Source organism: Vipera berus (genome assembly GCF_964194415.1).
Source record: "Vipera berus genome assembly, chromosome: 1".
Classification (NCBI taxonomy): domain Eukaryota; kingdom Metazoa; phylum Chordata; class Lepidosauria; order Squamata; family Viperidae; genus Vipera; species Vipera berus.
In genome coordinates, this window is record NC_138202.1 from 352384905 (window position 1) to 352400727 (window position 15823).

General features: G+C 40.0%; 1 protein-coding gene across 7 annotated transcripts in view; it reads left to right on the forward strand.

The window, feature by feature from the left end:
• MSI2 (musashi RNA binding protein 2) overlaps window positions 1–15823 on the forward strand; it is a 586946-nt gene that overhangs the window by 555760 nt on the left and 15363 nt on the right. For 5 of the 7 annotated variants that reach the window (XM_081346592.1, XM_081346594.1, XM_081346595.1 and 2 more), the window contains one exon: window positions 2499–2675. The exons of the other annotated variants lie outside the window; for them this stretch is intronic. In XM_081346592.1, the coding sequence (XP_081202718.1) occupies window positions 2499–2675 (177 nt within the window). The remainder of the gene's footprint in view (window positions 1–2498; window positions 2676–15823) is intronic. 7 annotated transcript variants of the gene reach the window in all.

The following is a 15823-nucleotide window of genomic DNA, read 5'->3' on the forward strand; positions in this document are numbered from 1 at the left end:
CAAGAAGTAGACTATAGATGTAAACAGTTCCCCAGTTGAGACAATTATTTTCATCCATCTGAGCAGATATATCCCATGTGGCTGCGTGATCTTAAAAAAAGCAACCTAGGGGGCAATTTGGGGGTACCAACAGCTAATATAATTGAAAAGAGAAATACCGGTAGTTGAAATCCAGGCTTTGTCAATTCTTTCAGGAACACTAGGCAGGACCAAAAGGTACTACCTTGATATAAAAGCTGGCATGGAAATAAATTCTATATTAGTTAATTCTGCCTCACATGTACTTATGGGAGGTAGGAGTCATTTGTACAAGTGTTTGAGATCTAAACAACTCCATATGAGACTGTTTTTACAAATTATAAAGCCAATACATCCTTTGAATACAGTACAACATGGATTCAGAAAAAGAGAAGGGCAATGTTTCAGTAGCATAGTTAAAGGAGAAAGGACTGTTCCAAAGTTAAAGAATAGTCAAATTGTTCTCCCCTCTCCTCCCCCCCCAAAAAAAACTGTTATGTATTTTTCCCTGTTCAGATCTTTCCTGGATTGTCATTTGATTATTTGTTTTACTTCAACTATGCCATCACATGACTGGACAGCTAACTATATAAAAACAACACAAATTACAACAAAATAAGTAGAGAAACTACAAAGGAAGTTAACAGAATGGCATATCCAGGAAATTACATCAGAACGTATATATGGCATTTGACAGACATATCAAATGAGGGGCCCCATCCACCCTACCTCAAGGCCAGGACTTTTAATGCCTTCCAGAAAGCTATCAAGGGGACCTTATTCCAGAGGATAGATGTCAGCCTTGGCCAGACTATGAAATCAATTTCTCAGGAAGGTTAAAACAACATTTATTGAGATTAGCTGTAATAACAGAATATTGCAAGTCTCATTATACCGAGTCTCCTCCTCCTTCTCCTCCTTATATTTCAGGGAATAAGGGAATTACTGTCCAAGCTGCTTCCTAACATTTGCTGGATTTAAAAATGATTTAGTTCTTTTTGCGTAGGCAAAAACTTTTCTTCATGAAGGACACTTTCCCTAGTCACTACATCTGGCACCACAACGGAGAAGGGAGATTTCCTCTGTCCCCAAAGATGAAACTCTTTGATCGAGGGGACCCAGAACGTATCCACTTTGTTGGCTCTTAAAACTATGGGAGCTAGTCCTTCAGATAATTTGGCGCTATGTCATGAAGGACTATAAATGATGGCCAACATTTTGAATAATATTGACAATACTTGATCTTCAATCAACAGATGTCCTTACTCTGCAGTTATATAGAGATATTAATAGGAAGGTCTTCAGCTGCTAGAGAATCCTTTAGCTGATTGCAAGAGCAAAAGCAGCTACGTACATTTTCCATTCAAGTGTTAGGCAATCTGCCATTCTTGTGCATCACAAATTTGCTTAAACTCAAGGTAGCCTGTTTCATTAAAATCTGTGCACAAGTATGTTTTACAAACCTATCTGAGAATTGTTCTTCAAAAGTTAAGATGCTCCCATTTTAAGATGCACCATTTTGAGTTTAAGCTAAATTAAATATTCAAAATCTGAGCATAGTGTTTGTCATTTGGGGCCAGATTGCATTTTCCCCCCTTTTGCTAAGATAAAAGAGGAACTTGGCTTCATCTGTGATTTTTGTTCATGATATATTTATTTTCTCAGAGGTTCTTAATCTTGAAACTAAACGCAGTTCAGAGAATTCATCTTTCTCTTTTTAGTCTGACTCAGATCAGTTGATTATGGGGCTCTCCTTAAACTGACAAGTCTTATTAAAGCAATAGTCATTACTCTTCTAAGTATGACTTGAGAAGGAGAGCTTCACTCCTTGTGAGATAGTATAGTACATTAATTGCAATGCCTAAATGATGTAGTATTAAAAGAGAATATCTTGAAGAATCCAGAACTGCAGGACAATTGAGGTAAGATAAAATCAGAGGAAAGACATATTATCTATTTGAGGGTGTAAAAAAGGTTTGTTTTCACACATTGACTTAAGCACATGTTTTGGTATGGGTATTATGGATGTCTAAATGTGCATAACCCATATAAATCTATATATTTGGATAAATGGGAGGTGGAGATTTTCTGTAGGCAAGGGATAAGGAAATTCATGGGCATGGAAAATTAGCTCTAATTAGCTTTTTCCTTCAGTTCTCTACTGCAATGTATTCCGTATTATTTTAATCAGTAGGACCAATATTTCATTCTCATGCACCATTTTCCCCCGCTTTTGAAAAAGGCTTCTAGTAAATCAGGTGGTGAGTTTCCTTGTTTTTATATCCAGTCCTGTTTTTGTACCAACAAAGTTGAGTAAAACAGCAAGGATATTGGGGGCATGTATGAACCATTCTGTTCTCAAAACTCTTTTTAATATTTGCTTTGTTTTTCCATGATTATAACTGTAAAAAAGTACATTTTTAATATTGAAAATTAGCACCAATCTAGTATCTGCAATGATAGAGTCACTGTATCTCCAGGGATCCCCGATTATGGTTTCTATTCTCCGCCCGGTGACCAACGGGCTCCATTATCGTATGCGGACTATGATTCCATGGGGCCTCGGGTGGCTCAGATGCTTCGTAGCGAGCACCCTGCTTCAGCGAGTAACTCCCCCCTCCACCACCTTCCCAGCCCGGATCAGTTTAAAAGCCCAGGTTTGTATGGAATTTCATTCCTTTGGGGAAGCAAACAATGCAATACAATTATGGTAACAGCATCTGTCATTTTTTCGCATTCAGAAGGAAGTTTGCATGGCTACCAAAGTTCATTCTTATGTGTATGTCTGTTGGTTTCAGAATTTGGATTAACTTTCCTTAAATTCTGAATTGTGACATTGCTTTCAATAGTTGGTCCAAATGTGATAAACATCTGGGCAGAGGCATAATGCCTGACAGGGAAATGGTTGGCAAGATGTGGAGGGCCATTGCATGAGTGCATTTTACGTAGAGAGGATTTCCGTTGTCATGCCCTTAGATAAAATGTGGCCTTCTTCCACGGAGTTGAATCTGTAGTCTTGGAAGAGTCAAATGGAAAATGCAACACTGTTTTTGATCCCAGTGAAGTTGCTGCACATTTTTTTTAACTTCATAAAGATATTCCATTGATTGTACTAGTACTTGAACTAAGATATTTGCATTTGGAAGGATTTATTAGCTTCCCTCAGGTTACCTATAAAGAAATGGGGAATATAAATAATATAGGTCGACTTTTGTGTGGTGTGTGTGTGTGTGTGTGTGTGTGTGTGTGTGTGTGTGTGTGTGTGTGTTTCATGATCTCAAGCAACAGCAGAAAACAATGGTCGAATATTAAAACAAAGACGAGAAAAAAGTTGATTTAGGTTAACTTTTGTCCTGAGAATTTTTGTCTTTCTTTCCACTTAGACAATTGGTTTTGAAACGTGACAAATTACACCATTAATAGTCTCACCCAGAAAGTTCCTCTTTATTTGTCTATGGGACTTTTTCCTTTACTAATTCCAGTTTATATTTGGCGCACAGAAGTTATCAAAATAAGCTGCTTGTATCATCTAACCAAAGAATCTGAAACTGTTTGAAATAATCATAGTTTAAACTAACCACAGTTTCACGTTTGGACAAATGATAAGTGAGATCTACTTGAAAAAAATGGAGGAATGCAATCGTAACCCTTGAGTGACAGGAGAGAGGAAGGGAAGATGGCAGATATTTAAGGTTCATGTCATAAAAGGTTCAGATATCATTTGGTCCAAGACTCAGCCAGTGCAGGAATATTCAGGGTAGCATTCTTGACAGATGGCCATTCAGCCTGTTTACAGCCTCTGTGGCAAAAGAGAGTCTACCACGTCCTAAAAGCAATCTGTTTTATTGTTGAACAGCTCTGTTAGGATGATTGATCTCCAACTGAAAACTACTTTCTTGCCATTTACATCCATGGTCTCCTGTTGTGCCTTTCGGAACCATTCTGAACAAATTAGACCATTTTGCCCCATGTTCAGCATGACAGTCCTTTGCCTAAGCGCAATACTTGAGCCACAAATTGCCTGCTCGAGTTAACTGTGACTTAAAGAAATTCCACTTTAGAGCAGCCCAGCCGTCTAGTTCATTTGGAATTCTGAGTATTGCTATCCAGATTTATTCAACGGTCCCTGCAATTGAGAGCTTGGGCTGAAACTGAGAAAGGATTTTTTTATTCCCATATTGCAAGCTGGGTTGAAAAACTATTATTCGACAATCCGTTCATATATTTCCTTTGCGGATTGGTAAACTCTGATGCTAGAGATCAGCTTGAATCAGCCCTGAAAGTGGTTGTTGTCTAGCTGGCTGGTGTTTGGTAAACTGCCCTCTTGAGATTTCTTTCCAAGTTAAATCAAACACATAATTGCCTACAAAATTCTCATTGGCATACACAAGTTCCATGCAGATTAATTGTAATTTTCCATATTCAAATGCTAAATAGTTAGGATTTTACACTTGGAAGAGGACTCGTATGAGAACAGGGATTCTTGTGTAGGATGCCAACTCCATTACCCCTCCGTTCCAGTTGTACATATTTCATTGCATGACCTAATTGTCTCCTGCTAGGCTTAAAATGTTCGCTCGGAATGAACCACTTAGATTAGATCGTTTTGACTCTGCAGAACATGCTGAAACCAACATAAGGGCATAAACTTTTTTTAAATCCCTTCTGTTAACATCCTATGAACATTCTTATCAAGATGGTTGCCTCATAGACTTATACACCAAAGTCAGTTGTTGGATATAAAAGTGTTGGGGTTGGGTGGGAGAATCACTCTGAAGTTGAAAGCCAGGCTTTCTCCCCCCCCCCCGCCCCTTATTTTCTGAAGTCACATCAGAGTAATGATCCATGTATTAAGGCAGATGGCCTAATGGATCCATAGCTGGAAATCCCTTCTTAGATTGCTGAACATCTTTCTTTGATGACCTTTCTGGCCCATCATTGGATTTATTTGGAGGTAGGCTTTAAGTTGACATCCAAGTTCACCCCAAAGGTGCTCTTTCAAAAAGCAGCTTGGGTTTCCCCCCCCCCCCCTTCTTTTCACTTTTCATCCAAGAAGCTCCTTCAGTTCGGAAGACTTCCAGGGTCCCTTCCAATCCTGTTATTCTGTTATTCTTGGATGAGAAATCCTAGTTCATCCTAGTGGATTAAGATGCCCAAGGGGGCTTTGATCAAATAGAAAATGGAAAGCCTAATAGAAATTCAGAAAGCCTAATTTGGTGTAAAATCATTTTAATTGCATTCCTTTGTATAACAGTTGGATAGAGTTCCTCCTGTAAGCTTTACCTTACAATTCTGCCTGAAGAAACCACATCTATGCAGACAAAATACTTATTCCAAAGTATTCTCAAATTTGCACATACATCTACACTCCCTGGAAACTAGGCTTGAACCTGAGAGAACTCTGTTAATCTCAAGAGGTAAATGCAACGAATTGAAAAGATCTAAAGAACTATTTTGGAACTAGTTTACAATATCACTTTCCAATGCTATTTTCAAATATTCCCAGTGAAGCCTATATTTAGTCGCAAACCGTTGCTGCTCAATTTTATTTTCAGATTTTCTCTCCTATATTGTTATATCAACAAGACTCACTCTAGCAATGACAGAAATAATATTCAAAGGCTCTAGGTAGATAATCAGAATGTCTGGGAGGGAGAAAGTATGAACTTGGAAAGTGTGTACGAAAATAATTATATTCCTAATGAGATTTGGAAATTGTACTCAGATGACGGTATTGCAAAAAACCATAGAAGGTCACACAACGAACGATGGATATCAAATCTAGCAGGGGGGGAAAAAGCAAGGAGAATTTAAATTAGGTGTCATGTTCCATAACAAGAGGCATGTACAATCACTTGTCCTCTGCCCCATTTGTCAAATATGGAATTTATACTAAATTAAAAATGCTTAATTTCCAGCAGCACATGATACCTTTTGGTAGGATTTGAACTCCATGAGCCCTCAAGGTTTCCATGATGATTTTCTCTAGCCACGCAACAAAAGAAAACTAGCTTCTGAAGGAAATAAGTTCTCTAGCTCTGTCTAATCTTATGCCCTCAAGATCTTGGGCATTATTTTGAGAAGATGGATTTAATCCAATCAGCAAAACACATGGCTAGGTAACTTAGTATGGAATACTAGTTTAATTTTCTTAGTGCCTGTTTTGGGGTTGTCATTTTCCACCCCTTTTTTAAAAATTCTACTGATTTTTTTATAGCTTTTCCTCCCTTCATTGAATCCTTTTATTTGTCTGACTGTCTTATCATCCATCTATCTATCTATCTATCTATCTATCTATCTATCTATCTATCTACCGGTATCTATCTATCTATTTGAGTTTTGTCCCATCTTTGTTACTTTATAAGTATCTCAGGGCAGCGACCATACATAATCCTTTTTCTTTCTCTTATTTTTCCAACAACAAGCCCATGACGTGAGTTAATCTGAGAGAAGAGTGACTGGCTCAAATTCTCTCAGCTGGCTTTTCTGCCTAAGGCAAGACTAGAATTCATTGTTTCCTGGTTTCTAGGCTAGCATCTTAACTATTTACACCAAACTGGTTTCCCCTCTGGTCAGTATGGACCACTGGAAACCCACCAACATCATGCTGTGGTTTCCTGTAACTGAGATTCATGTCTTTTACCAGTGTGTGGTTTTGTACATTGAATTAGAAGGGGGTTGGTTTATCCTCTTGGATAATGTGGTTCATATTGATTGTATCTTCTCTATATTAAGCAGAGAAATTGAGGTGATGTGAAGAGTTGTGGAGGGTTATCATGCATATACATGACATAAACATGAGAAAAGGCACAGAAGTACAAGAGAGGGTCCCCGCCTGATGACCTTAGAGAGAAAAGAGATAGAAAATAGATTTTTCAGTTTCCTTTGGTATAAAGGGTGGAATAGTAAAGGCATTGTTGATGGAACAAGGTGTTACTATCTATTATCAGCATAGGGTAGGTAGAAAGTAGTAGAAAAAAATGTAGAGACGCTGGAATAGCCATTGTAAGGTCATCCTGTAGTGTTATCACATGTTACATTCCTGTTGTAAAGGTTGCAGTTTGATTTAGCTTTATCTTAGCTTTCTGTATCATTCCTGAGGGTATATAACCCATCACCTTGCCTAGTTTGGGGCCTTTTCCATTCTTCTCGCTGGGAACCCAATCAATGCAGTATTTGTACATGACAGTAAAATATACTTTTTCCATCTACGTCCAAATCTTTTGGTTCTTTATTTGAAGTGGGGGGTTTTACCCCCCCCACAACATGGCAAACCATTATGTTTCCTAAAGGGAAAGATAAAAAAATGACTTTCATACTTTATTAGATTCCCACTGGAGACTCATTTTGGAGCTGCAAGTTGGCTTTGACAGGAAGGTTAGATCCACTGTCCAATAAACCTGAAGATTATAGTGGCTTTTAGCATTTTCTTCCTCCTCCCTCTGCAATCATCAACCTCTCTGACCCCAATTTATGAAGAGCCCAAAATAGTAATTCATCATTTTTGTTTGTGAATTTCTATTTTTACTTGTTTCAAAAGTATTGCTTTACCCTATACTTCATAAAACGTCATGATGATCAAATGGAATTGTCTTATTCTAGGGTTTTCTGGGGGCGGATATTATGTTTTCATCTCCAGCTGATTGGTGAGAAGATTCAGCACAGCTGCCGGATTGCACAGGATGGCAGGCAGCTTGGAACAAAAGATCACAAAGGCTGCCCTGGTAGAAAAACTCATTTCTGGACTTAAAAAAAATGACACAATTAAGGAGACTGTGCAAATGTGATCAGAACCCGAGTATACAACTTAATTTGTTTTTAGGTTTCACCTGATATTGTTTGTTATTTCAGAAGTGTTGCAAGATTAGAAGCAAAATGAAAGAGAACTAAAACCTTTGTTGTGAAGACATAGGAGTTTTTTGTGTGTATGTGCGATCACATGCTTCCAAGTCAGTCTGGCAACATTTTAGAAATAATTTGGTTTTGCCTTGTTCCTACAGCTGAGGGACAGGGAGTGTCTAAGGGAGCATTAAAATTCACAATCCCTTGGTTTCTAGCTCAGTATCTTTAGCTCTATGCCAGACTGCCTCTCATGATGATGATGATGATGATGATGATGATGATGATGATGATGATGATTTGGTACCTTTTCAGAAGTGTTTTGGCCCTAAGGCTGAGAGAAAGAGATTGGCCCAAAGTGTCCCAGCTGGTTTTGTGCCTAAGGCAGGACTAAATTCATGGTCTTCTGATTTATTAGCCTGGTACCTTTAAACATTACACACTAGCTGCTTCCTTAGCATAATATATTCTTTCTGATATTTGGCATATGTGATTTGCCAAAACATTGGAGTGCTAAAAAATTCACTTTGCTCTTTGTAGTTATTTTCAGTGCACATTTTTGAGAAAAGTGAGAGTGACAGTTGTATCAAGACCCTATATAATAAGTCTGCTTCGGTACAATAACAGATATTTCCATAATTTGTGTTCTCTTGACCTATTGAAAGACCAAGAGAAATAGGAGATGCAAAATCCACAAAAAGGTATTTTGGACATACAGTATGCTTCCCTGAACGGTCAAGTGACATTATATTGATAAGAGGGAGATGGCAAATAAGCAAGATACTTTATTGGATCACCTTATTTCACCCATGTTCCTGATAGTGGAGCATATCTTTTGCTTTTGAGATTTAGATGATCACAGGGTGGAAAAATTTACCTTCCCTTGTGTTGTTGTTATGGCAGGATCCAGAAGCCGTTTGTGAGGTTAGGCACTTTCCTGAAATTCAGCTGTTGCAAAGTGGGAGGAGGGCAGCTACAGAAACATATATGTACTGCTACCATTTTTTTAAATGGATATTTGTCCATGACTATCCATAGCAATAAAGTAAACAAGCACTAGCTGTGCTTGCACAATTTAGACTGACCCAAGTATACCCTCATATAAGTGATTCAGACAGTACTTTTGGGCTCCTAACTAAGTCACTTTGGACAGCAAGATGGGTGGCATATAAATTTAATACCGTAAATAAAATAAAAAATGAGTCCTTAGCCAATGCTCCAAAATTCCTGCCATTTCCTTTGGTGTTTGTATTGTTTTTGTTATTTAGGGACTTTGTTTCCTCAAGGCAAAAACACATTTTTAAAAATCCACTTTCAGAATCAGGATCAAAACATTGTGAAGGAAGTCAAATCTTAACTTGTTTCTGCCTCTTTTTCATCTTCCCTGTGTGCAAATAGAGGGGATAAAAATGAAATGCTTAGAGGGCCCTGTTTTTGCACTTCTGTTCAGGAATTTTGCACCACTCTTGTAAGCTTCTAAATGTTTGTTCCTAACCTAATGTCCAGGTCCAGCATCTGAGACAGTTAAATTTACATTCTGCTTAAAAGACAAAATGTCCTCATAGCTTTGCAGGTCCCCCTTCAAAGCAAACATTCAACCATACTTTGTTTCTTTGTCTGTCTGTTTGATCCAACCAACCACACATCTTTTAAAAATGCAATCAGGCTTGATCTGAACCAGCAATATCTGCAGGGGGGGCAAATGACAGAATTAGCACCATCATGATACAAACGTCACCCCTTTTAGAAGTGTGCTATGAGGTTGCATGGTTATATGAAAGGGAACAGAACTTGCAGTGTGACACTGCTTTTGTCATTTTGGCCACAGCAGCAGATTTCCATGTTTTGGGGATGTGTTGACCTTCAGCAAATCTGTGCAGCCTTTCCCAGGTGCACTGTTACCCAGACCAAAGCAGCACCTGCAAAATGCTAGCCTAGTGCCTCATGCAAAATTGAAGCTACTGTTTTCTTTTGGGGAGGTGGGGAAAATGGTAGCTGGATTTTTGTTGTTCTAGAACCAACCTTACTCTTCCACTCCATCATCCTGTTTGTGGGATGGCTGAATCTGTAACCATCTATGGCAGGGCTTTTCAATCAGTGGTACGGGTACCACCTGTGGTACATTAGCACCTGGCAGGTGGTACGCGACCATCCTAGAAAAGTGGTAGCGGGGGAAGGGAATGAGCTGAACCGGTGGCAGGACCGCACAAGCCTGAGCGAGACACGGCTGGAGCTGCAGGGCTGTCAGGGCTCAGCAGAAGCGCCACAATCAGCGCTTCTTTGGGGCTGTCAGGGCTCAGCGGAAGCGCCAGGATCAGCACCAGGCTCCAGCTGGAGCTTGGTGCTGATCCTGGCACCTCTGAGCCCAGAAGAAGCGCCCATCAGCTGGAATGTTGCAGCATCTCCAGGGTCTTCTGGTTTACATTCAGATACTTGGCAACTGATTCATATTTATGATGGTCACAGCATCCCAGGGTCACGTGAAGTGACCAAAACCTGCTACAACCACCCAGCAGACGGGGTGAATAAAAACCAAACACCCGCCACCCCACCCCACCCCCACTGCCAATCCTCAACAGAAATGCTCACAACAATGAAAACCTCGGACAGGAGGAAGAGCGCCACCAGCCGGGCAGGCAGGTGTCTTGCTCGGCTGTGGCTTGGGGGGCACTTTTTTCAGTGCCATTGTAACTTCGAACAGTCACTAAGCGAACTGTTGTAAGTCAAGGAGTACCTGTACTTCATCACTTTTTTCCTTTTTTTTTGTCATCAAGTTTTTGACACCTTGCTAGGCGACTGGTGGCACTCGGATGTTGCCATACCCTAAAAGTGGTACAATGGGTGAAAAGGTTGAAAAGCCCTGCTCTAGGGCAAGATGCTCATCTCCATTTCTTGGCCAATGGACCCAGCACTATCTGAATACATTTTCTGTGGTCATGTGGCCAGCATGACTATACGCTGAGGTACAAGGTAACACTGCTATCTTCCCACCGAGGTGGTACCTGTGTACCTACTTTCATCTGCATGCTTTCAAACTGCTAGATGGGCAGGAGCTGAGGTAGGAATGGGAGTTCACCTCATTGTGCAGGCTCTCAAACCTGGGCTGGCAGCTTTTCAGCTGACAAGCTCAGTATCTTTAACAGTTCCTCTACCTTTCATGAAACCTTTTTGTTTGTCCTCCAGAATTTCTGCTTCTACAGTCCCTTGTACCTGTTTTTTTTTTCTTCAAGAGGGACTGCTGGATTCGGCCAAGGCTGTGTTTAAACAGGCAACTGAAGCATATAGACAGGACTCCAAAAGCGCTTTTGTCAAAAAGAGCTTTTTTCCTTGAAGACGTTTTGCTTCTCATCCGAGAAGCTTCTTCAGAACTTGAAGAAGCTTCTTGGATGAGAAGCGAAATGCCTTCCAGGAAAAACAAAAGTCCTGTTGCTTTTTGAAAAAGGCACCTGAGAATCAGACACATGGTTGAAAAACCCTGATCTATGGAATGCATCTTTGTATCACTTTCATTCCAACCACTGCAGCAACATGCAGCTTTGGTTGTAGCTACCAGGAAAAGCATCTACTTGCAAAGTTGCAGGCATGTAACCTCTCATCATCGTAGCTAGTAATAGTGTTGTACTATAAAGGCAACAGAGGAATCAAAGAGTTGAAAAGGGCCATAGAGGTCAGTTGATCCAACCACTATTCCGTGCAGAATCCCTAAAGCAGGGGTGTCAAACTCGCAACGTCACGTGACGTGTCACGACTTTTTTTTCCATTGCTGGCAATGGGGTGGGCGCAGTTTCGGCATGACGCATCCGGCCCGCAGGACGGCAGTTTGACACCCCCGCCCTAAAGCATTTCTGAAAAATGATCATCTAGTCTTTGTTTGCAGATGTCTAGTGAAGAAGAATTCATTAATGTGTGTGGTAGTCTATTCCAGTTCCTCCTTCTTTTCTCCCCAAATTCCCTTCATTTTTATAACTGGTCCCTTGGAACTATGGTGCCCAGCACTGGACACAGGATTTTAAATCTGGCTGACCACAGTGGAATTAAAGAGGGTTAGTTAATCTCTGTGATCTGAAATCTGTGCCCCAGTTAATATTTCTCAATATGTTGTTTGCTTATTTAGCAGTTACACCACCCTTTCTGCCTCCAAAAAGGGTATCTGGATCCTTTCAATGTTCATTACTCCCAAGCCAAATCTTCCTGTCCTATGTGTATGTCCTACGTTTTTATTGCCCAAAGGCAAAACCTTCTGGATAGTCTACCTTTCTACCTCTTCATCTTTATCCTATCCACGTCACCCCACTGCTCAAGTATCTACCATCTTCTTTTTCATTTAAAAAATCAACTACAGCTCCAGCTTTGTGCCACATACAGATTTGATACACAGCCCCTTAACTCCTTCGCCCAGGTAATAAAAATGTAGAAGAGCACGCGGCCCAGTATTCAGCCTTGTAGCACTCCATTCTACTTGCCTCCGAACTGAAGTGGAGCCATATAGTAAATGAGCACTGTTTAGTCATTTACAATGCACCTGACTTAACAACAGCTTGAAGGAACTGGGAATGGCAAATGACACCAGTGCCCTTCACTGTTTGCAAGACAAGAATTAACTGAAGGGAGTTAAGTGTAGTCTAAGGGAGACTTGGGGTTATTTAATACTAAACATAACTCACTTTTGTTAACTGAGTCAATTAATCTGGTTTCCCATTCACACGATATGGTAGGCTCATCCCCATGACTACATTAAGCATGTCATGAGAACAGAAACATTGTGGACCAATGCATGTTGTAATCTCCATTCTTCTGCATTTGCAATGCTTTTAAAAAGCAATATTTTTCATGTACCTTTTTTCCAGAGGGAAGCTAAGCAATTAAATCATTTGCTGGCTCAGATCACACTGGATATCTGGGATTTTTTTTGTCACTCCTCAGCAGTATCCTCAGTTGTACTTAAAGGAAATGCTATTTCCCAGTTAATAGTATTCTCTCTCTCTCTCTCTCTCTCTCTCTCTCTCTCTCTCTCTCTCTCTCTCTCTCTCTCTCTCTCTCTCTCTCTCTCTCTCTCTCTCTCTCTCTCTCTCTCTCTCCTGTCTCTCTCTCTCTCTCTCTCTCTCTCTCTCTCTCTCTCCTCTCTCTCTCTCTCTCCTGTCTCTCTCTCTCTCTCTCTCTCTCTCTCTCTCTCCCCCCCCCCAATGTATATGCTAGGAACAATTCTTATTAGGCAAACAAAATACTAGAGCAAATGTTGGACACTATTCTTCCCAAAACATGGAAATGAAGAAGAGAGAGGAGGGCGTATTAAGAAGTATCGCCAGATACAGTGCTCCAACTCTGGAGGTTTTAAGAGATTGGACAATCATTTGTCTGAAAAGGTATAGGCAGGGTTTCCTGCCTGAGCGGGGATTGAACTAGAAAACCTCCAGGGTACCTTCCAACTCTGAGTCTGTTATTCAGATGGATTTGGTTGATATGATGTAATTCACATCCATCCTGAGATAAAACATGTGGGTTCGTTCCTTGTTAGACTCACCAAGACTCTTCCTCTGGATGAAAAATCAAGCAATGGCATTTGGTTTAGTTTAAAATACATACACTGTGCAATTTATATTCTCTTGTGCCTCAATCTGATTTTAAGTACTTAAATTCTGTGAATCCTCTCCTTTTTAACCTTCCCTCTTAGGGGCTTATTTAAGAGATTTGTTTTTACAGTCCAAATCAAATTCCTACTTTCTCCTTTTTTAAAAAAAAAATTCACATTGCTTAGTTTTGAGGCCCCTTGTAAGGATCCGGGTGGTTGTACTGTGAAAGTATGTCAGCAAAAGATCCCCTTGTCTCCAAGGTATTTGTTTCTAAGCCATCTGGTGAGATTGGAGTATGAGATGAGTATGTGTTTCAGGTCAAATTCTTTCTCCCAAGATTTTACAACTGGTAGGACATGTTTTGGAAAGAAGGTGAGAATTGGAGCCACTAGACCAGGGGTAGGCAACCTCGGCTCTTTTATGACTCATGGACTTCAACTCCCAGAATTCCTGAGTCAGCATAGCTGACTCAGGAATTCTGGGAGTTGAAGTCCATGAGTCACAAAAGAGCCGAGGTTGCCTACCCTTGCACAGGGCAAGCATCCAGTTTGAAACATTCCCCAGAGACGGCTGCCAGCCTCGGTTTGAACACAGCTGTTGAGAAGAAGCTCACGGTCCAGGAGCCCATGGTGGTCACTGATGCCACTGCTGAGCTGCACCAACTGCTGGGAAGTTGTTTATTTTTTAATAATATTCAGCCAGCAGCTGCTTTTTTTGTAGAGGCCTGTATTTTTTGTTTGTTTGTTTTTTGGGGGTGGGGTTTTTTTGTCATCTAGAAAGCATCACCCGTAATATTATCAATCCACATTTTTCTTATCAAATGGTGTGACCCAGTCTAACAAGGGGACATTCTCAAGACTTTGAGGCTATCTCTGGTCCTGGTCTTATATAATTGCAAATCCTGTACTTTGAACTGAAAGAACAGGATTTGAGCTGCATTCATTCATTCAAATTGTAAGCCTACCATCTCTCTTATCAAGCAACTCTAGGCAGTTAAATGGCAACCTTTCACATATTTGAAGAGTGCTGTCCTATTCTCCCATCGGTAATCTTTTCTCCCTAATAAACATTCCCAGTTCTTTCCATTTCTGTCTTTTCTCTCACTGTCTCATCATCCTTGTTGCTCCTCTTTGAATTAATACCTACAAATTGGATACAATTGGGATGAAGTCGGGCAACACCAAGCTATTATATCCCATGATTTGGGAACTATATTTCTGCTAACTTTTCACACCCTTTTTCTGAAGTTTATAGTTAGTTTATTGGATTTCTATACCGCCCTTCTCCCTAGGCCCCACAACATTGCAGGATCGTATTGTGTTTGCAATCATCTCTTATTCCAAAATCTTTTCCAACACATGCGTTCTCTAATCTATGCCTGTACATTCAATTTCTGATTTCTAAGTTAAGAATTTTGCACTCGACTACTTTCGTTCCGTTATGTTTCAGCCCATTTCCTTAACCCGTCACAAAAGTTTTAAATTTTATTTATCACTTCTAGGACGTTGGCTGTGTATCATGTTTTTTATGAATTCCCTTCACCTTTTTTGTCCATGTCATTAATAAAAATATTGAATGGTGCAAGACCCAGGACCCAACCACACGATAGCCCACATCTCTCCCCTTTGATGATCAGCTGTAGATGAATACCCTTGGAGTGTGTTTTTTGAGCCAGCTATATATCCGTTTAATTGTCTGCCATTCAGCTATCATGTAACTAGCTTGTAAATCAGAATGGCACTTTGTTAGATACTTTACAGACATCAAGATATGTCTGGAACATCTCTAAATCTTTGCCTCCTTTTTTGCATTTGAGTGTGACACTGGCAATTCTGCACCCATGGTTAGTATAGAAGTGATGCTTGGGCAGTGGGAAATTACTCTTGATTTACCATACTAAATAGTTTTATTCAGATTTTCTAGTTCTTGAACGCACAAACAGTGTGTGAGATGGGTATATTTAATAGCAGTGAAAGAAGATTTTTCTCAATGCTTTCTAATGATTTCTCCAAAGTGAATGTTTATAGGAAAAAGACTACCTAAAGGTATCTAGTAACACACTAAGAGGGTGAATTAGACTTATCAAAAGATAATTACCACTTATCGTCATCATCAGTATAAGAGATATTGCTGCAGTTACCATTGTCATTGCTTTGAAACAGCTGTAGTAAATTCTTCATTTACTCAGTAACAAAGACATACAGGTAGTCCTTGACTTACAACCACAACTGGGTTCAGGATGCGATCATTAAGTGAGGTGCACCTGATTTTACTTTTTTTTACCATGATCATTGTGAATCACATGGTTGTTAAGTAAATTACAAGGTCGTTAAAGGAATCCAACTTCCTCCATTAAGTTTGCTTGTTGGAAGCCCCCTGGGAAAGTCATAAATGAC